This window comes from Dermacentor andersoni, chromosome 7, assembly GCF_023375885.2.
Source record: "Dermacentor andersoni chromosome 7, qqDerAnde1_hic_scaffold, whole genome shotgun sequence".
NCBI lineage: Eukaryota > Metazoa > Arthropoda > Arachnida > Ixodida > Ixodidae > Dermacentor > Dermacentor andersoni.
Window position 1 is genome coordinate 2,194,870 of NC_092820.1, and position 22,700 is coordinate 2,217,569.

Here is a 22,700-nt window from a genome sequence, read left to right on the forward strand (position 1 = left end):
TAAATGCAGATCTTTTCTCTCTCCTCTGCACTATTTATGCCTCTGGCCAACATGTAACGGTATGCTGGGTGCCTGGACTCGGAGGTATTGAAGGTAACGTCCTGGCAGACCGAATTGCTACCTCCTTAGACATGAAAGCTTGCAACATCTCCGTAGCCATTCCGGTTTCAGACCTAAAGCCATACTTACGGAAAAACTGAGAAACTACTGGCAGCTTAAATGGGACGTTGAACTCCACATAGTTAAGCCACATTTAGGATACTGGCCATCACTGACCAAGTCCAGATGAAGTGATGTCCTATTCTGTCGTCTCAAAATAGGGCACACTTACGGTACAGATAGCTTTTTGTTGACTGGCGGTGAACGTCCAATGTGTAGTAGATGTGGGGAGACACTCAGTGTTCAGCATGTCTTCCTAGAATGCTGCAAAACACAAGTCGAGAGGAAAAGACAGTTCCCCTTAGCATGTATTTAGTGTATACCACTTCACCTGGCACTGTTTCTAGGCAGAGAACAGCTATTTGACATGCAATCTACCTTAGCATTTTTAAATGATGTTGACACGCTCCAAGTTTTCTGTCCCAAGAAATTCATAACACGGCCTCTTGCGAGAGGCCACAGTTGAGATGTCAACATTTGGTATAGCACATGCCTCCAGGCCCTTGTGCTCAAGGTGTCCGCTGAGGCTGTTGTGCTACTCGTCAACAACAATCTCCTGTCGATTTATATTCATGTAACGCTATAACACCATTGTTGTACATCCTCTACTTATAGCATACCCTATTTCAGTCATTGTCATATTTTTATTCCTTATGCATTTTAAGCAATTTATAGCCCTCAGTTTTAGGCCCCTCTACAGCCACGTCACATCAGCCATTAGTCAATTCAGTGCTCATCACCACTGCCTTGGCGCTCTTTGGCCACACTTGGCCCTTGCGCCAATAAACACTACATATCATCATCATCCAGTTTATCCAGACCAGGGTTCTCTACATCACCACTAAGTTTCAACAACAATTTGGTTACACGAAGTGATTCACTGCAACAGGACAATCTGCACTGCGGGCTCAGCAGCACAACAAGGCAGACGCAATTGCTGTGTACAGATTTACCACAGGACTGTTTGTTACTAACCTGAAGCATGAAGATTGCACAATTTAGCATTGTGTGCCGGACGGTGCCGCTGAGCCCACTGAGCCATCTGCCATGCTGGCTCTTGCTTTTAAACGCTTCCCACGAAGTCCCGCATGTCACAGGTGTGCCGTATGTGTGTTCCAGCTGGGGCAGATCGTACACGTGCTGCTGCATCGTCGTCATCGGTGGCAGGATGATGAACGGGTGAAACTTTGCAGCTTGGTAAAATTCCGCTGTCATTGCTGAAGTGCGGTGGATGCGTCTGAAGTGCGGTGGATCCATCTTCATTGGATGAAGTACTGTAGCTGTTAGAAGCACTCTCTTGATGCTGCAAAGTGCATAAATATTTCATATTTATAAGCAAGTCATCAACAGTATGCAGTGTTCGTAGTTGAACCTCGTGCTGCATGCTCTTCGGCAATTCTAATATAATCAGAGGTACGAGTAACGAGTCCAATAAGGTGGAGTCAGCAATATGCAGCAGCCTTCTCTTCTCGGAAAAGTATTCTGCCAGAGTGCCGGAATCATATGCGAAGGCTATAGCCCCGTCCCAGCTCTAGAGCTTACTCTCGGAGAAAGATGTCAAAAAACTGTCTCAACTCAGCCCACGGCTGGTGCACTCTTTGGGTGATTCTCAAGTCATGCCAGGTTTTCGCAATGCCTCATAGGTACAAGCGCATATTCATAACCTTGCCAAGGTATTGTCGCCAACTATTTTGGTCGCACGCATACTCATAGAAACTCAGCCAAGCTTGAACGTTTGCAGGTGACGAACCGTCATAAACATCCGGTTTTATCAGTTCCAGCGATGGCCGCCGAGAATGCTGGAAGTTTTTTGTCATGAGCTCTAGTATTTGTTGCTGGTGTTCACGTTTCCCTGCTCGAGTTCCATTATATGATGAAAAATGTCTTGCACACTCTCATATATTCGGCCTTGTTCACTTGTGCTGGTCGTACCCGGTTACGTTGTACCACAAATAGCAAAAGGTCATTCGTGAGCGTTTTCAACAAGGGACCAGTGCTCACCTTCAGCAGGAAACTGCCTTCCATGGAAAAGCCTTGCCACACTCACGTGCCTGGCGCTGTATGCGCAGATTTCAATAGCGTCCAAGCGCATGGTCCTCGGTGAAACGAAGCGGATGAGGTGCACAACACAGGTGTGAATCCTGTCAACTGCACCATATTTGTAATAAAACTTGAGATATGTCGGTATGACAAGGTAGCCATCTCTGTTTAGTGTCACTTCTCCCCACAACCTTTCCTCTTCGGCTTCTTCCTTTCAGAAGTTACATTCACGACGATGTTACAATGACCGCTACAGCATCACGACGACATCATGACAACGAATGATGATGACGAGTGTATAATGACAATAGCGTGATGAGCACTCTATCATAAAACGTGTATGACGAAGACGGCATGATGAGAGTCGGACGACGAAGCTGGTATGATAACGATGGCACAAGATGGCATAACAATGGATACATGATAGTGACTGTCTGACAGTGATGGCATGACAAGGTTGGCATAATCACAATTGAACGAGAGCAATATGATTGCAATAGAATGACAAAGAAGGCAGTATGACGACAGTCGGATGACGTTTCTGAAGTGATGACAATGATAAGACGATGGCATGATGACGAAGGCGTGGTGATGACAGCATGACAAAACTGGAATGACAACAGTGCAATGATCCAACGCATCATTAGCACAAACACATACCTAGTGGCCCGAGCAATTCGACCACTTGGCGCCACTGGGTCGGCATAGAAGGCATGGTGACAGCCAGACGATAGTCAAATTATGGAGCGGTAATTATCATGACTAAACAACCACGATGGCAATGTGACTAGGAATGCATGATGACTCTACGCCAACGACGGTGTGACCTAAGCTTTTAGACAACTTGGCCCACTTGGTGCGGGTAGAAGGTGTGATGACGACATGATGAGAATAATACCATGAAGGTATAATGACGCCAATCAAATGACAGTGATGACAGCACGAGCAGGAGCATATGTCTAGTGGGCCAAGCAAGTAGACAACTTGGGCCGCTAGGTCGGCATAAGAGGCTAGATAGATCCACCCCGGGTCGTGAACAAGGGAGGGCTTGTGGCACCCTCCGTTAGACGGACGCTCCGCAGCGTGGTGGTGCTGAACGATGACTGACCGGCGAGCAGCCGTGCTCGTCGGTGTTTATGGATGGATGGATGGATGGCGGCTATACCCTTTGTAACGGGTGGTGGCTGGCGCCACCTAGCCTTTTGCTCCCCCTCCTATTTTATTATTATCTTTTTTCCTTTCTTTATATCCTCTTTTCCTTAAACTAGTTTTCACTCCCCTCCTCCTCCCAAAATAACTATCTAAAAAAGTAGAGGAAACATTATCTCCCTGATTTATGGTATTCTCTCCCTTGACTTCCTCCACCAATCCTCTAGCCTCCCCTTCGTTACTGCCACTCTTTTCTCGTCTATTTGCCCTCGTTCCCCGGGAAAACCTAATGCCCCTTCCATATCTGCCACTGTTCCCTCTGCCAGGGTCGGGCGAAGGTCTGTGCATCTCGGCACTATATGCTCAGTGGTCTCCATTTCGGCTCCGCAGGCTGTGCACCGAAGGTCCACGTCTTCAAATTTAGCCCTGTATGTTTTCGTTCTCAAAATCCCCGTCCTAGCTTTGAATAATAGTGAGCTGCCCCGCGAGTTATCAAATAAGAGCTCTCTCTTAATCTCCTGTTTTTGTGACCTATACATTGATAGCGCTGGCTTTCCGAGCATTCTTTCTTCCCACATTTTTCTTTCCGTCTCCTTCACCTCCTTTCCCACACTAGAACCACGTTGGACCCCCTCCCTCGGCTGTAGGTATCTATTCCTCAGCTTCCTCGTTCTGAGTGTCCACTTTGTGTTCAAACTTTTCATGTACAGATATTTGTACACTTTTCCTGCCCACCTTTTTTCCTCCAGTGCTGGGAGTCTCTGTTCAAATTTTAGTTATTGCCTCTCTACCTTCGAATGACGTCCATCCCATGTCCCCCTGCACTCCCTCATTAGGGGTGTTCCCGTGTGCTCCTAAGGCCAACCTGCCTATACTTCTCTGTCTCGTTTCCATTCATGCCTGAACTTCCGATTTCATGCACAGTACTGAATTTCCGAATGTGAGGCCAGGTACCATAACCCCTTTCCATACGCCCCTAACCACCTCGTACCTATTATAGTTCCAACGTGCCTTGTGTTTCATTACAGCTGAGTTCCTTTTCACTTTTTCAATCATAATTTTTTCCTGTTCTTCCAAGTACTTTTTGCCCTCGTTTAGCCATATGCCAAAATAATTGTATTTTTCAACATGATCAATCTTAGTGCTTTGTATTTCCAATGGTTCCCCCCTTTCTTCATTGTATGCTATTATCCCAGACTTCTCTCTACTGAATTGCAGTCCCAATTTTTCTCCCTCCTCTCCACATATGCTCATTAGTTCCTGTAGCCCTACTCGAGTGTCAGCAAGCAGTACAATATCATCTGCATACATCAGTCCGGCTAGTACTTGAGCTACCTTCTGCCCTTCTAGCATATAGCTTATGTCAGTTCCTATTGTGCTCTGTTCTAGTCTCTTTTCCATTTGGCTCACGTAAATCGTAAAAAGCAGAGGCGACAATGGACAGCCCTGTCTGAGACCTCTTCTTATTTTAGCTGGCTTTGTAGTTTCCCCCTCCCATGTTATCTCTACCTCATTATCTGTATAAACTTGTTGTAGGAACTCAATCATCTTTCTATCTAGACGATATTCCCTCAACTGGCTCCATAACTTTTCTCGGTTTACATTATCATAGGCTCCTCTAATGTCTAAAAAAGCTATCCATAGCGGTTTCTGCCTAGCTGTCGCTATCTCTATGCACTGTGTTATAACAAATAAATTGTCATCTAGCCTTCTGTTCCTTCTAAATCCATTCTGCAGTTCTCCCAAGATCTCTTCACGTTCTGCCCATTCCTCCATTCTCTTTTTCACCATCTGCATTGCTACTCTGTATATGACTGATGTGATAGTTATTGGCCTGTAGGATTTAATGTTGTCCTTGCTTTCCTTACCTTTATAAACTAATATCATTCTGCTTGATTTCCAGTCCTGTGGAACATCTCCCCCTACTACTATTTGTTCAATAAGTTGTCGTAATTTTAATTTACTTTTCTGGCCTAATATGCTTATCAATTTCATAGGTATGCCATCAGGTCCTGTCGCTGTTCCCACGGGGACCTTGTGTTCAATTCTGTCCCATTCCTTACTTGTCATCCTTCTGTACTCCTCCTCTAATTCTGTCCTGCTGTTGTCATTGTTCTCCATTTCGCTACCCACTGGCTCTGCAAATGCTGCCTCTATTGTTAACCTAATATATTCCTGAGCTTCCTCTCCCTCTACCTTTGTTCCTTCTGGTGTGGTCAGTGAGTGCTGAACCACCTCTGTCTGCTTACTCTGTTGCCTTATGTGTTCCCAAAATTTCTTAGAGGCATTTCTGTCTTTTTTTTTCGTATCTCTAACATCCACTGTACCCCAACTTTTGCTATCTTGGCTTGAATTAATGCCAATGCTTCTCTTTTCATTGCAAGGTAATCCTCCCATTTTGTCTCCACCTCTGTGTGGCTCCCCTTTTCTTCACTGCTCTGTTTTCTGCACGCATCTTTGCATTGCTCTATGGTCTCCTTAATTTCTCGGTCCCACCAGCTTTTCGGTTTATATTTTCCCTGCTTACTTCCTAGTTTCCTAATCTGTCCCTTCTCTAGCTCTCGTTTAAAAATACCTATTAACTCGTCGTATGTCCATGCCCTTAGCGGTTGCTTGGATACCATGCTTTCAATGTTTTTCGCCACTTCTTGTAGCTGCCTGTCATTCAATTTGCTCATACCTTTCCTTTCTTTAGTTTCTACCAGTGGCACTGTCCTTCCAAAACTGATTTTGATTCGTTTGTGATCACTCCCCAGGCTTTTTATACCTTCCTCATCAATTTCCATACATCCCAACCGTTCATACAGCTTGTGGGACATTAGGCAGTAGTCGATTGTCGAGTGGGTGTTATTTCTTTCCCATGTTATTTTCCTGTCGCATTTAATTTCAGTATTAACTATCACAAAATCATGAGCCTCACAAAAATCTACTAACATCTGCCCTGTTGCATCTGTCGCCCTGTCAAAGTATTCCAAATGTGCATTCATGTCCCCTAGGATGATTATCTCCCGTTTCATAGCTAACTCCCTGATGTCCTTAGCCATACATTTGAAATGTTTTGCATTCTCCTCTTTCGACTCATTCCCCGTTTTCAGATACACAACTCCCAGGATTGTCTCAACATTCCCTACGGTGCCCTTGAGCCACATGTGCTCACTGCAGCTCTCCCTTACCCTTTCCCAGTCCTCTCCCTTCACTAGCGCCCCAAGGCCTCCTCCTCTGCATTCTTTCCTTTTTCTGTTGCACCCAACCCAGGTGTATCCCGCAATTGTGGTGCGGTGACCAATGTTGCCTGCCAAGCTTTAGCAGGCCACCGAGCTTGGCGGGCAAACCAAGATTATGCCCAAGGGGGCGTCACATACTTGCTACACCCCCTTACCCCCAGTTTGTTTGTTAAATGAAAAACAAACGTCCATGTTCACACTATGAGGCTCTGCCTCCACCCTAGCTGGGTCGACGGTGCCTGCTATCCAGGCGAGTAACGGTCCGGTGGCCTCCGCCGCCGAGTACTCCGCCTGGGCACCGGTGTTGACGGGTCGGGTGTGGCAACGCCGGGTGCTGCCTGGGCCAGCCTTGCTCCATCCGGAGGGTTCGTAGTAGTGAGCCTTGCGAGTGGTGCCGGGCTCGACACCGGTCCAACGGGTGCCGCACCACTGGCTATGGTTGCCGCTTCCGAGGTGGGTGGTGCTCTGCTGGGAGCGACTGGTGCCTCCACTAGTCCTCCTGTGGGCTGGAACTCAGTGGCAGTCGAGGGTGCTGGCCAGGTCCCGAGGCGAGGCCTGACATGGTCGGCGTGTCTGCCACATGTCCCCGTCTGGCATGCTCACGAGCAGCGATAAGGCGCTGGCAGGAGACACCACCTGTCTGGCAGACCAGGGTGGGCCAGGACGGAAGTTCCTGGTGAAAACTGGAGCTCCCGACTCTGGCAAAGGCCCGGGACGGCACCCTTGGTCAGCAGCCAGCTTCTGCTTCAGCTTCTGTGTCTCTGACTGGGCCTCGCGCAGCTTGCGCTTGCTGCGGGAGACCTCGCTCTTGAGCTGCCTGATGTGGCTGTGCAGGCTCGTTATAATGTGCCGCATCTCCCGGTTGATTGGCTGAGCCTGCTCGCTGGACACCGACGACGCCTCAAACTCAATGCGTAGATTCTCGTACTCTCGACGAATCTGCGTGATGTTGTCCTCGAGGCGGATGACCTCCGAGCGAAGCTTCTTGTGGACAACCAGCTCCTCGCTTTCTTTCTGCTCAATGTGGCGAAGGTGTGAGGTTTTGGCTGTCGACAGCAAGGAGTGACACTCGTCCAGCTGAGTCTTGAGTTGCATGCTCTCGTTTTACAGCACGGAGAACTGGCTCTGCAGGCACTTGTACTCGGCTGTCCTCACCACCAGGCTCTCGGGCAGCGACCGCAGCTCTAGCCGCAGTCGCTCCACCGTCTTCAAGGCCTCCTTGTGGTCATGTTGAAGCTGCTCCAGCTCCAGCAGCCGTGCCGATGTCAGCTCCCGCTGTTCCTCGAGCTGGCTCTGCAGGTCCTCCAAGCCCAGGGAGGCTGCTTCGCCACCACCGCCAGAGCCCCCAAAATCCACATGTAGGCGGGACCAGGGTCTCTGTGGGAACGCCCAGGGGGTGCTTTCCACATTACGCGAGGCTCGCTGATGCTCCTGGCAGATTTGGCAGCTCTGCACCACATGCAGGCTGGCTTCCGAGTACTCTGGCAGACGAATGCCTAGTGCATGAATCCAGTTTCAGCCCAGCAGCGTCAGCGACGACCCCTTCGTTAAGTAAAGGGGAAGGGTTGCCTCCCTGTCGCCAAAACGAACGCTGACCTGTGCCTGACCCTGGACCTGGGAGAGTTGCCCGGAGGAGCTGCACAGCATCACGCCCGAAGCCTCGACGGACACGCTGGGGGAAGGTATGCTTGAAGAGCTTCCCGGCCATTACAGATATGCTGGCCCCCGTGTCCAGCTCCATGGAAATGGGGTGCCCGTAGATTTCGACGGTCAGCATACATGGCGGCACAGACGACGGTACAAAGCCTGTGTGCCACATGTCGAAAATCAGTGGGTCCTCGGCCACAACGTGGAGCCTGGCCGAGGAAGAACTTGAGCTTGCTGCCGCATGCCTCCGCCGCGTACCCTTGCGACGGCTACCCTGGTCGCGGGCTTGTGTTGTACCTCGGCTTGAATCAGGCTGCTGCTTGCTGTTCGTCCTGCCCCTTCGGCATACACGTGCCAGGTGCCCAGTTTTCCCGCACGTAAAGCATTGTGCTTGAGAGAACTGGCACTGTGGAGGGGAGTGGGCACCACCACAGCGACCGCAGGTACTGCCCTTTGTCACGAACTTGTTGACCGCCGCTTCCGCCGACGGTGAGCCAGTCGCACGAGAAATCTCGCCGGCGTCCTTGGCGGCAGCTTCCATTGCCAGCGCTGCGTTCACGGCGGCGTCCGGCGACGGGTCGGGAAGCTCCAGAAATCGCGTCTGCATGGCGGGGTTGTTGATTCCGCAAACGAAACAGTCCCGGAGCAGCGAGTCCAGTTGGTCCCCGAAGGCGCAGGCACTCGCTAACCCTCATAGTGCAGCAACGAATTGCCCGAGGGTCTCTCCTTCCCGGCGGCTCCGGTTGTTGAAGCGGAAACGCTCCATTAGTGTGGACGGTGCGGATTAAAATGCGAGCGCAGTATGGCAAGCAGCTCACCCAGCGTTTTAACGTGCGGCGTGGCTGGCTTGAGAAGGTCGAGCAAGAGGCTGAAGATGCGGGTCCCGCAGCTGGCCAGGGAAATGTCCCGCTGTTTGACCTCGGGTGTGTCGTTTGCACGGAAGAACACGTGGACTTGCTCCTCGTAAATTTGCCAGGCGGACCCATCTCCCTCGAACGGCTAGAGCCTTCCATACAGCGGCATGGTGGCAGCAACGGGGGGCGGCGTTTCGCCGCTCGCGGCGGCGTGGGACGCTCTGTAGGTACTCATCGCCAGCTTCTTCGCCAGTGTCACGAGGATCTCATCCTCGTCGCCAGTGTCACGAGGATCCCATCTCCCTCGAACGGCTCGAGCCTTCCGTACAGCGGCATGGCGACAGCAACGGGGGGCGGTGTTTTCGCCGCTCGCGGCGACGTGGGACGCTCCGTAGGTACTCGTCGCCAGCTTCTTCGCCAGTGTCACGAGGATCCCTTCCCGGCGGCTCCGGTTGAAGCGGAAACGCTCCATTAGTGTGGACGGTGCTGGATTAAAATGCGAGCGCAGTATGGCAAGCAGCTCACCCAGCGTCTTAACGTGCGGCGTGGCTGGCTTGAGAAGGTCGAGCAAGAGGCTGAAGACGTGGGTGCCGCAGCTGGCAAAGAAAATGTCCCGCTGTTTGCCCTAGGGTGTGTCGTTTGGACGGAAGAACACGTGGACTTGCTCCTCGTAAATTTGCCAGGTGGACCCATCTCCCTCGAACGGCTCGTGCCTTCCGTACAGCGGCATGGCGGCAGCAACGGGGGGCGGTGTTTTGCCGCTCGCGGAGGCATGGGACGCTCTGTAGGTACTCGTTAAAAACCTCGTTAAACCGTACCTGCTTAAACAGTAGTTTCATTTAAAAAGCAGTAAAGTCAACTCCCCGACTCAGCGGCCATTGAACATAATGTGTTTTTATCCGCATAAACCGTACCAGCTTATTGCGTACGCATCGGTTAAAACATAGCATTTCCACTTTCGTCGCGCAAACACAGTGGTGCGTCGTCTCCATCGGGCGGCCCGGCAGAACAACAAGCCTCAGAGATTGGAACAACGGCCTCCAAGCGCCCTGTGTGATTGCGCATGAAGCCACATCAACATCATTTCGACGCCGTGCCAGAGAGCGTTGTGGCGTCGTGCTAGCGAGGTCTCGTGTCGTGCCAAAGCTCGGATAAAAAAAGATGCTGGGTGTTCAGCATAGAAGAAAAATTCGACATCATCCGTGCTATCGAACGTGACACGAAGTCGGCGCTGGCACGCGACGGGGATCTGCTGTTTACTACGGTGTGTGGCATTTGGAATGCGAAGAAGTTGCTCATCAGCGCTGCTGCGACCGCGAAGAGATGTTGGCTACAAAGTTCAACTTTTCGCCATCGTTGCCTCTGTTTTTACACCGCAGTGTGTGATCTTTATTGGATGAAGTACTGTAGCTGTTAGCACTCTCTTGATGCTACAAAGTGCATAAATATTTAATATTTATAAGCAAGTCATCAACAGTATGCAGTGTTCCGTGTTGAACATTGTGCTGCATGCTCTTCGGCAATCCTAATCAGAGGTACGAGCGACGAGTCCAATAGTCGTAGTGTTGACTAGCGACAGTGATGAGGACGACACGGAATGCGACAGCACGGGTGATTCAGGCCCGACAGTGGCAGAAGCTGCGCGTTATGTTCGCCTCATGAATGCAATCGTCGCGACGAGAACGGGGGCGCGATAACGTAACTCTACTCCAAGCGAAAAGTATTCCAAACTCTGGCACCCAGCAATGAAAAAGGCACCCCAGGACTTCTGCAGCACTACTGCGCGCGTGCACGGAGAATACGTAACACCAATGAGGAATCTGGCATGCAAGTGTTTGCCAAGAAGAGTGGGCTGGCTGAAAAGCTGGCACGCAGCTTCAGTAAGTTTGAGGCCGCTGTTGTCGTGCTCGGCCGCCACGGCATCAAATGAAAATAACACGTTTGTCTCGCATAGTGAATAAATACTGCATGTTTTTTTCCCCTTTCATCGCCCTCTCTCTGAGTTCCGTTTTTGACAGGTAAGTGGGCGATCTCATGCTATTTCGGTTAAACAGTACTACCGTTTAGTACGTACTTTTTCCGAGCTCAGGCCAACTACGGTTTAATGAGGTTTCACTGTAGATGGGCTCAAAATGGCTGAAGTAGGCAAAAATGCTATTAGCATTAAAACAAACTTGTGCAGTCAGAGAATAAGTCATAATAATTTTTTTATTCAACACTAAATCTTGTACTTCTCGCAGTTGCAATACTGCTTGAATGACTACACTCCCAGCTTTTGCTCTTGTTTAACACTCCCTAACACTCTGTGCAGATCACAGTGAAGCCGGACCGCAGCTTCGACCTGGAGATGATCAACCCTCCAATCACGTACTTTGTGAAACAGGCAGCAGGCATCAGCCGTGGAGCCATGTATCCAGGGAAAGAGACTTCAGGCATAATCACGCTCAAGCACGTCTATGAGATTGCAAAAATCAAGAGCCAGGACAGCATCTATGACTGTGTACCCCTACAGGACATCTGCAAGGACATAATCCGGCTTGCCTACAGGTGTGGAGTCAAGGTTGTCAAGAGCCTCTCCGCGGAGGAGTACCGAGAGTTTCAGGAAGCCCGTGAACCTGTTGTCAAGGAGCAACTTGCAGCATTGGAGGAGAAGCGGCAGGCAAAGCTGCTTCGGACCGCTGCTTGAGGCCGTTTTGCAGTTGGTGAATGCCTGGTTTGAACGTCTACACAACTTAGAAACTTGGACGTGCACCTGAGAGGTTTCATTGAAGTTCATGGTTTACAAATTGTATATCATGATAGTCAGAAATTAGTACGTTGGTTCTTTTAGCTGCGGAATGAATGTGATAAAAGCATGGAATAAAGAAATTGCCATGCCACCCACGGCTCAGCAAGAGGTCATAGATTCAACTCCCAGCCGATAAGGGTGGAATGTGTACCATTCTTTGGATACCATGTGTTCTTGCTCTTGCCACTGCGCAAAAACTTTAGGTGGAAGTCGGCACCCTTGTCGCACATTTGTCTAGTCTTAGTCATGCTTTTGCTGTGCTTTTACCGTATTACGAGCTGAAGTCATTACCAACTATATTAAAGTACTGATTTAAATGCAAGGCCTTCAGTGTAGAAGTTGTAGAGCTGTGCTGAATGTAAGAGCACTAACACAGAAAGAAAGAGTTGAACACCACAGCGCTGCTTCCAACAAGGCAGGCTAATGTGTGAATGTGAGACTTACAAGAGTGGACTTAGAGTTCAGTCCACTGCAATGCATGCGGTTACTCCCTCCTATTTGATGAGTGTGCCCCATTGTATAGGCATCAGGACTGACTTCTGCATGAGATGGTTGAGGTGGGAAAGGTAGCCGGAGGTTGTGATGCATGTGACAGTACCCCTTCCTTTACTAAGAAAGAGCTAGATAGCAGGCTTCATTGATTTATTCTTTTCCATTATCTTTTTATTGTTAGATTCCATGTGCATGTGTGACGACTGGAACGATAATGGCACATGGTGTGTGTGTATACAGTAGAACCCAGTTTACGTGTTTTTCAAGGGACAGTGAAAACAAACAGTGAGGAAGAGTGCAAATAACTGCATCTTCGGTCACTTATTGCAACATATTGGTCGCTTGTGCAGGAGCAGATTTCTCTCTGCACTGCTAAACTGAGTGGGCATGGAAGAGTGGCGACAATGTTGCTCAAAATCGCCCTCTGCTTGCACATGCAGGTTGGTGATGCTGCACCTCTTTATTGTAAACATACAAGCAACAGTTGTCTATTGCTCTTCTCCTGCCGAAATGTTTGCGATACCTTGTGCGACTATATTTGTTGTTAAACTCCTCCTACTTAGCTGTGACATGGAAACCCTGGTCCACCTTACCCTGACCCTAGAAAATTGCACAAGGAACTGCTTGACACCATTGTAACCCTTTTAGCAAAATTTGAGAAATGTCACATGGAAGTATTGCAGTCTTTTGCAGATTTAAAAAAGAACCAAGAGGCACTTACGTAAAAAGTCATGGATCTTTCAGAAAGATGGTAGCCTTGGAATACATTGTTGAAACCATTAAAAATTCGTCGGCCCCAGCTAAAATTAGCCACCTTGTTAACCAATCTGTTCAATCTGAAGGGGCTGCACTGAGCTCAAGGTTTGACGAGCAGGAAGATAGGTCTCGAAGAGACAATTATTTGATGGCATACCTGACAGTGCTACTCAGACATGGGCACACACTGAATACTGCGTTAAAGAACTTATGTTGCATCATTTAAACATGAATCTCACTGACAATATAATCGACAGAGCACAAAATCTTGGTTTATTAGTACAAAAAAAAGAAGCCCAGTTATCGTTAAGTTTTCGTCTTTTAAAACCAAATTACTCCTTTCTCAGAAAACTAAGCTAAAAACTACTGGTATAACTGTGGATTAAGGTTTCTGCAGATCAACATGCTTGTCGAGAATGAATATAATCTAATACGGTAAATCTTGTGGCCAAACATTTTTACTTCTCTTTAACTAAGTTATCATCTATAAGAGGTGCTACATGCAGCCTGCAGCCACTGATACCATTTGTGAGGTTAACTGCCCTGGTGAGGCACACCTAAGTGTGATTGCAAGCACTACTCACAGCTCGTCAGCATAGCTCTCTTCCTGTCATGCAAACGATGTGTCACTTCTTTTCAGTAATGTACACAGTGTCCTCAACAAACGAGCACCATTGTGAGCTGATATTGATTCATGGTATGTGGATATTGTTATACTATGTGAGACCTAGCTTTCGGCAAATGGTGCCTCATGAAGTGTTGGCAGGCGACTCACCATAGTAGACGACTCCCCGGGCTGTTCGCCAATCGCTTTGATTGCGAATGCATTGCAAGATTTCACGATGCGCTGGTGGTCGGGCACTCTGCGGAGCGATGCCATGGGCTCCATGTTCCCACTAGCAGAGGCTGCACCTGTTCAAAGCAGTGAAATCTTCGTTTGTGAAAGGAGGTATACTGTTTAATGATGTCCCCGCAGGGGCGTCTGCGTCAGCAGGCGTTTGGTGTGTTGCGACACCACGTACCCAAGCACACGAGGGTTGGACCCTCCCGCGTGTAGCCGTGCGCGGCTTAGCCGTGTCCGGGGAAAGGGGGATCCTGGAGGTTGAGCCGATGCCGGGTGTTTGGACCTTTAAGGCCCCCCGGCGGAGGCAACACACCTCTTTGGCCTCTGCTTCACGTAGACGGCATCCCCGGACTGACCCACCCGGGGGAAATCGGCAGTCTCCTCTTCCTGTCTCTTTCTCCCCAAATATTGGTCTTTACCTCTCACTTTTTGATCTTTCCTGTCCTCTTCTCTCTTCCATTTACTTCCTTTCTCCACGGCGGCTAGGGTTAACCTTGTGTGGCTATCCTACCTTGGGTACACCATATTTTGTTATAGCGACGGCGTACGACTGGCGTCGTGCAGACTTGTACACAAGCTCTGCCACGTCCCCTCGTTGGGCTCCGTGGTGGGCGGTCGGCGCAGTTGCCGAACATACACATTTTTCTCGTGGCAGCGCAAGCCTCTATTCTTTGTGATCGGCGTCTGAAAAGATGCCGCACCGAAGCAACGTTCCAGTTCTCCTTTCGGAGCAACGCTCCATCATTTCCTAAGTTCTATGTACTACACAGTGAAAACAACGTACCAGTGAGAAAGCTCTCTCCATTCCTAGTGGCCAAGTGTCTAAAAGAAAAAATCGGACCTACATACAAAGCCTCAAAAATGTCTAGCGGGGACCTCCTCCTAGAACTCAATGACAAAGACCAAGCGCAAAAGCTCACATAACTTACCAGTATTGGTAACGCAACAGTGACAATTTCACCGCACAGAACATTAAATACAAGTAGGGGTGTAATATCAGAGGAAGATTTTAATGGCTTAAGCGACGAAGAACTGCTGGAAGGTTTCCAGGAACAAAATGTCACCAAAGTCCAAAGAATTGTCATCCGCAGAAACGACCAAGAAATCCCCACAAAACATGTAATACTCACCTTCGGAACGAGTGTGATGCCTACCTCGCTGGATGCAGGCTATGTAAAGGTAAATGTTAGACCATATATTCCGAACCCCAGACGATGTTTCAAATGCCAAAGGTTAGGACACGCTTCACATGCATGCCGAGGACAAACAACTTGTGCTAAATGCAGCTCCAACGAACACCAATCTGAGAATTGCACCTCTTCCCCACATTGTGTTAACTGCAAGGGAGATCACCCAGCTTATTCGCGGTCCTGCCCTTGCTTGAAAAAAGAAAAAGAAGTCATTGCACTAACTGTTAAAGAAAAAATCTCGTTCTTCGAAGCCCGAAAACGACTGTCGTACCTTTCGCGACGCAGTTATGCCGATGTGACGCAGGCGGGGACAGCGTCAAAGAGCCTTCCGGAGTCCTCCGAGCCCACGCGCAGTGGGGCCGTAGTGACTCCTCCCGCCCCCGTGGTGGAAGCAGTCAGTACTGCTCCGCCCTCTTCAACAGCCCTGCAGACACCAGTCCCGCAGGGTCCTAAGATCAAGCGAACTCCAAGGCCCGAGACACGTGTCTCGGCGCCAAACTCTCGGTCCTCCAGCGCCTCAGAGAGAGCAATGGAGGTCGAAACAAAAACCCCGGTGTCCTCGACACCGAAGGACAAGCGCTCCCTCGAGCGCGGTAAGAGGGACAAAATCCCAATAACTCAAAATAAGAAGGCGATAACCTAAGGGTTATCGCTCTGTTGTATCTGCCTTCTTCAGATCCATGTCACCTAACATCTTTCTTATCTCCCATTCACTCGTTAATATCATTTTTTACCTTTCAATTTTACAATGGCTTTTATGATCCAATGGAATTGTAGAGGTCTCTTACGTAACTTAGGTGACATAAGAGACCTGTTAATAAACTTTTCTCCTGTGGCCCTGTGCTTACAGGAAACCAACCTAGGCGACAAACACAAAAACATTTTAAAAGGCTTCACCGTTGTACGGCGCGACCGTACTCAGGCGAACCGGCTGTCAGGTGGTGTAGCCATTGTTCTTCCAGGTGGTATAGCAGCCAGAGAAGTTCCCATTAACACTCACATAGAAGCCGTTGCTGTCACCGTTTTAGCTCACAAAACCATCACCATTTAATCAGTATACATTCTGCCGCATTCACATTTTACCGTAAGAGACCTAGAGTTAATTTTAAACCAGCTACCTGAACCTTTTTTAATAGGCGATGATTTTAATTCGCATAACACGTTATGGGGTAGTAAAACTACTGACAACAGGGGTAAAACGCTTGAAGATTTTATCTTAAGAAATGACATGTGCCTTTTAAACACAGGTGCGGCTACTTACTACTCCCCAAGCACAGGAGCTATGAGTTGCTTAGATCTAGCACTGTGCTCTCCATCTCTTTTTTGCGATTTTCAGTGGAATGTTATTCAGAACTCCTATGGTAGTGACCATATGCCCGCTATCATTAAAAGAACATTACTTTTCCTAAAATCCCACTGAGGCCACCCCGTTGGAAACTCCATCTAGCAGACTGGCCTCTCTTTACTGAAAAGGCCACTCTGGATAACATATCAGATGAGCTAACCATAGATAAAATGAACGATCAGATCACCGCCTGTATACTTGCTGCAGCAGCAGAAACAATCCCACAATCGTCAGGCTTCCCGAGAAAAAACCTAAAACCCTGGTGGACGAAAGAATGTACGCAAACAAAAAAACTACAAAACAAAGCGTGGGGTATCTTTCGGCGATACCCAACACAAGATAATCTACTCTCTCTCAAAAAAGCGAAAGCCAGGTACACACGCAGACAAGCAGAAAGACAGTCATGGAAAAATTATGTATCGTCTGTAAATAGTTCAGTAACATCGAAACGAATGTGGGATCAGCTTCGCAAGTTTAGAGGCGATTACGCTTCTTACACTATCCCCATACTGTCACCTCCAGGCACACAAACAAGTATACAAGAACAAGCAGACATATTAGGACAACATTTCCATGATATATCAAGCTCGAAAAACTACTCTGTTGCATTCCTGAAACATAAGCAATTAGCAGCAAAACTAAAGCTTCCGACCACAGGAAGTTCAGAAAGACTGTATAATGGCCCTCTAACACTTACAGAAATCAACAGAGTCCTTACTAGTGGCAAAAATACAGCACCCGGTCCGGACAGGGTACACTATGCAATGCTAGCTCACCTATCCCCTAAAGCAGTTGAGACCTTGCTTCATTTCTTCAACATAATCTGGGAAACGGGGAAAATGCCCAAAGAGTGGAAGAAAGCTATCATAATCCCGTTCTTGAAAGCTGGAAAGTCTCCCACAACAGCAACCAGTTATAGATCCATAGCACTCACAAGTTGTCTGGCAAAGTCCTATGAGGCCATCATCAACATAAGATTGACATACGTCCTTGACACAGAAAACATGCTAGATAACCATACAAGAAAGGTTGCTCCACAACAGATCACCTAGTCCGGCAGGAAGACGAGATACGTGTGGCCTTCCTACACAAACAATATTGTCTCACTGTTTTCTTTGACTTAGAAAGGGCGTACGACACAACATGGAGGTTTGGTATATTAAGGGACTTAGCAGATTTAGGAATCCGAGGTAGAATGCTGAAATGTCTAGCCGATTTCATGTCGGACCGAACATTCGAGGTGCGTTTAGGAATGGCATTGTCACGTGTATTCATTCAGGAAAATGGTGTGCCACAAGGATGCGTACTAAGCACAACACTCTTTATACAACACTCCGCCCGGCGGAGGAAGAGGGTGCGCACCCAAACGATGCAGGATTTGCCGCGCGCTCGTCGCCGCGCGTTTCGTAGCGGCGATTCAAGGCAGCCCAGCTTACGCTTAACGGTCACGTCAAGCAATGTGCTAAAGATGGCAACAGCACGGAATAAGCTTGAACTTAAAATCTATTTTTACATTTTAAAAAATGATGTTCCAGGACTCCTAGTGGTTCAGTCAGCTCAACTGTCAGTATTGTGAACTCGGTGAAACCTGCAGCAGCGTCGGCATAGCATCACTCGCGTGGTCTGTGCCTTACGCGTTCTGCACGCTGTGTCAGGTCCCGAACGTCGGCGATGAACATTTCGTTCATAATGCACCCGTTGCGGCTGACGACTTCAGCGGCTGCATTAAAAAATACCAAAACCCGCGCGGAACTCCGATCACAACGCACGCAGCTTGCCTGGGCTTGCCTGCACGCCCCGCCAAGAATCGTTCCGGAAGTCACGTGAGGCGCGTCGGGCGGGTGATGCGAGAGGAAGCTTCCGGCGCGGGCGCAAGAAACCTAGCAGTGCAAAGTCTCCACGCCGCTGCGCGTCAACATGCGATGCAGCCTCCGCGCCTGACGCCGTACGCGTCCAGACGCGGCGCTGCGCGTGCGGTCGCGTACCAGCGCGTACGTCTGGTTGGGGCTTTAGGGGACATACTAAACATGGTCGCGCTTAGCAAATATGGGAGATCAATCCGCTTCTGCTGGGTACCAAGTCATGTTGGGATACCTGGTAACGAATCAGCCGATATATGTGCATCGATGGCAGCATTAAAAGACATAATAAACACAACACTTCCATATAAAGATAGTATCCGTGCCATTCGGAAGGCCTTAACGTCAAAGTGGCAACTCGAATGGGACCATTGTAGAGAAAACAAACTATATCTCACTAAACCGGTACTCGGTGAGTGGAAGTCGTGCAACCATCAGGAGCGCTTCTTTGAAGTAGTTCTATGCCGACTACGTATTGGGCACACACATCTCACACACAATTATCTACTTACAAAAGAAGACGTGCCAACATGTGAAAAATCCCAAGAACAACTAACAGTCATGCATATACTACTCACATGCACACACATTGAAGTACAAAGACGGAAATTTTTGCACAACCTATATCAAATGCACATACCTTTACATCCTGCTCTAATTTTAGGAGATGATTCGATAATCCCATTACCTGACCTGCGTAAATTCCTAGATGACACTGGCTTTTTAAACAAAATATAGATTAACATGGCTTTTTTCCTCTTAAATAGTATTACAAAACACCTCGTGTTTGGCGCAGCATAGCCTTAGCCGCTTTTGCGCCACTAAGCCACATTTAACTAACTAACTGTTTAATGATGTGACCGTAACACTTGTGTCGGTGGCAGCGTTTCAAGTGCTGCCAATGACAATTTTGCTTCCCCGACTGTTCCAGTTGTGTCAGCTTTGGAAGTTGTGTGCATGCATATTACAGCGAAGCTATAATATGCATGCACATTATACAACTGTCTAGTTGTGCATAAGTTGTGCGCATATTAATATGCATTAATATTATGCACAACTGTCTAGTTGGTCGACAATTTTCGTGTCTGTGTCTGTCAGCGAAAATGTATGCCGATCCCTGCAGCAGTGCAGGGCCAGGAGCAGTGGCTCATGCCCCCATAAGGCAGAGGCTTCAAGTGGTCAGAACAGTGCAGCCGACAGTGCATACATTCTTACAGCAATGCATACCACATACAGAACAGCGTACGTTTCAATAAAGAACCAGTGCAAAACAATCATCGAAACCACATAATTGATGATGAGGCTCCTAATAACGGTAAGAAACATGTAGCACTCTCCACATACCATATTTACTCGATTCTAACGCGCCCTCGATTGTAACGCACACCCGTTTTCCGTGACCAAAAAAAAAAAAAAAATAAGAGTGAAATATCGCGCACTTCGTGTTTTCATATAGAAATACTATTTTCTCTCATTTGGAAAAAATAGATTTAAAAACAAATGGAAGTGACGCACCTTGCCGCCACGATTTTCACTGCACCGGTACGAGTCGCATGGGGCAATAGATATCACTCTTTGTTGCTATCAGACAACTCCTTATCACTATCAACAGACCAATGCATTTCATCCTCAGTGCCATTCATTGCATTCGATATCCCACACTTTTTAAAGGCCATGGGATCGTTCACCATGCATCTTTCACCCATCCAGCAAAGTCCTGCAGCGAGGCACGCTTCATTTTATTGGCGGGCATGAATTCATGGCAGCCACTGACATGCCATTCTGTGTAGAGCGCCTGCATTCTATCTTTCACTGACTGATTCAAACAAACATCGAGCGGCTGGAGCTGCGATGTCATGTCGCCGAGTGTCACAACAAGGTCAGTGTTTCATTCAGCCAGCTTGTCCTTGATGCGCTGGTCAAGGTGGCACCTGAATGCATCAAGCACAAGCATCCCACGTAGACCCAAACTGCCGCCGAGTCTCTTCCGCCAGACGTTATCAATCCAGTCAGCAACCAAGTCCGTGGTCATCCAACCTTTTTCATTTGCGTGCACAAGCACGCCACTTGGAAACATGATTCCTTTCGGGAGCATCTTCTGTCTGAAGATATGGGGGCAGCTTGTACCCATCCGCAGTGCAACAAACCATTGCGGTGACTAGTTTTTTTGTGGCCAGAAGACAAAACACACACTTGCTTCACCCCCTTCTTTTCAACGATTGTGGTGACAGGCATCACAAAGTAGAGTGGCATCTGATCGGCATTTCCAATCTGTCCGAAGTGGTAGCCGTTTCTTTGGCGCAACTTCAAAACGTACCACTGAAAACTGTGCAATTTCTCTTCATATTCTTCGAGCAGTTTCTGGCATATCCCTGTCCGCCTTCGAAGAGAAAAGCCTTTTCTTTTTAAAATTCGATAGCTAGCACCTGCTCGCTTTGAAGTCGCTCTGCATTAGCCCTTTCTGTAGGGATAACTGCATTGGCCGTACTTTGAGCAGATTGGTCGTCACAGGCCGCTGTGCCACTCGCTGCTCTTGCACGTGTTCCGCGAGCTCTTCTATTTTGGCGAAGTGGCCCTGCTTCGGTCCACTGAAACCCTTCCTTGTTGCTTTGCTGGCGAAAATATTCTCCTTCTGTTTGCGCCAGTCCCACACGCAAGTTTAGGAAACTCCCAACGCCCGTGATGCAGCCCAATTTCTGTCAGTCTCCACACGCATGTTAACTTTCCTTTTAAATGCAGCATCATGGTGGACTCAGCGTCTCTTCACAGTCGGTGCTTCCATGCTGAAAACGGGAAGACAGGCGGTAGACTAGGTTACACCAGCACCTGGTTACAGTACAACATGGAGGTATGCACATAAAGGAAGCTACGGCAGCTAGGCTAGAAATGCGTACGAGGCGGTCATTTTTCGAATGCCGATGGCGATATGGTAACACGGTTTAGGGTCGTACTCGATTCTAGCGCACATGCAATTTTTGGACCCATCTTATCGGAAAAAAGGTGCACGTTAGATTTGAGCTAATACGGTACATTTCCTGGTAAAGGTTACTGTAGCTGAAGCTGCCGTGACAACGGTAGCTTGCGACGGGGAGAGACGTTCATAGCCCTTCGTATATAAAAGAACCAGCCTAGAAACTAATTTCAATGTTGCTGCAGCACCGCTATGGGCGATGCAATGGCTGTCAAAATTACCATTAATACTCTAGAGCAATAAAGCATTGCATACCCCCCTCTGCAGTTCTGGTGGTTTTCAACAGCTTTGCTAGAGATCCACTTTCTTAGGGTCGGGATGGTCAGTCAATTTTTACCGTTGACATAGGCATTGCATTCTTTTGGTGTGTTAGAGATGCCCAACTGTGCTACATTCTTTCTGTGATTACCTTCATGACATCAAATAATATATTTACTGGATACCCCACATCACTTTCATTTGTTCTGGGAGATTTCAACTTTGCAAATATTTCATGGTGCAATAGTTCTACATTATTGCACAAAATTCTTCAGAATGTGCCCAGTTTCTTGGTATTTGTTCAGATTTTAACCTCGCATAACTTGTTAATGAACCCGCTCATGCTGCAGTTTCTGCTAATATTCTTGACCCCATTTCTACTACTGTGCCTGACTTGGCTTCCAAATTACCTGCGTCCCTGGTTTAAGCAATCACTTGCTTATTCATATCACCCTGCATGCACATGTATCTCCTAAAATGGTTCAAGATTGTTTGCGATTACAAGTATGCTGATAGTGCTTTCATCACAACTGAAATGGAATCATTCACAGCTGCTTACATTTAGGACTTTGATGAACATTCTGTTGAGGAAAACTGGCAGCTTTTCGAAAATAAGTTACTATCCTCAATTGACCACTATGCACCTCAAAGAAAGATACCAACACTTGGTAACCATGGTTCAACAACTCTCTTAAACGTCCGTGCAACAAAAAAAGCTGTTGTTGTGCCAAACAGATGAATCTATCCCATCTTTAGTTAGCATATCGTCAGGTGGAAGCAGTGCACATGCAGATGACTAGCAATGCTAAAAATATATTTTTTAATGTTACACTGACCTTGTTTTTTCTAACAAATCTGCACAAGCTTTGGAAGATTGTTAATGGCACTGTAACAAATATACATTTAACTCGTCCTGATGGCACCAATGTTGCAGAGTTTTTAATGATGTATTTTTTTTCAGTGCTGATACCACTGCCATATTACCAAGTTCAAATTTCTCTGCTATGGATCGAGTAATTGACTGGATTGGTGTTAAGTGACTAATTGGTAATCTGAAGATTTAATCTATTTGTGAGTGTGATGGTGTTCATTCAAAAATATTAAAACGCTGCATTCATCCATTG

The 22,700-nt window shown here is 47.9% G+C and overlaps 1 protein-coding gene across 1 annotated transcript in view; it reads left to right on the forward strand.

The window, feature by feature from the left end:
- The window catches only part of mRpL11 (mitochondrial ribosomal protein L11), an 86,332-nt gene extending 74,309 nt beyond the window's left edge, over nucleotides 1–12,023 (forward strand). Inside the window, exon 2 of the mRNA XM_050182511.3 lies at nucleotides 11,385–12,023. Coding sequence (XP_050038468.1) covers nucleotides 11,385–11,759 — 375 coding nt within the window. The 3' untranslated portion in view covers nucleotides 11,760–12,023. The remainder of the gene's footprint in view (nucleotides 1–11,384) is intronic.
- Nucleotides 12,024–22,700: the final 10,677 nt, after the last annotated feature.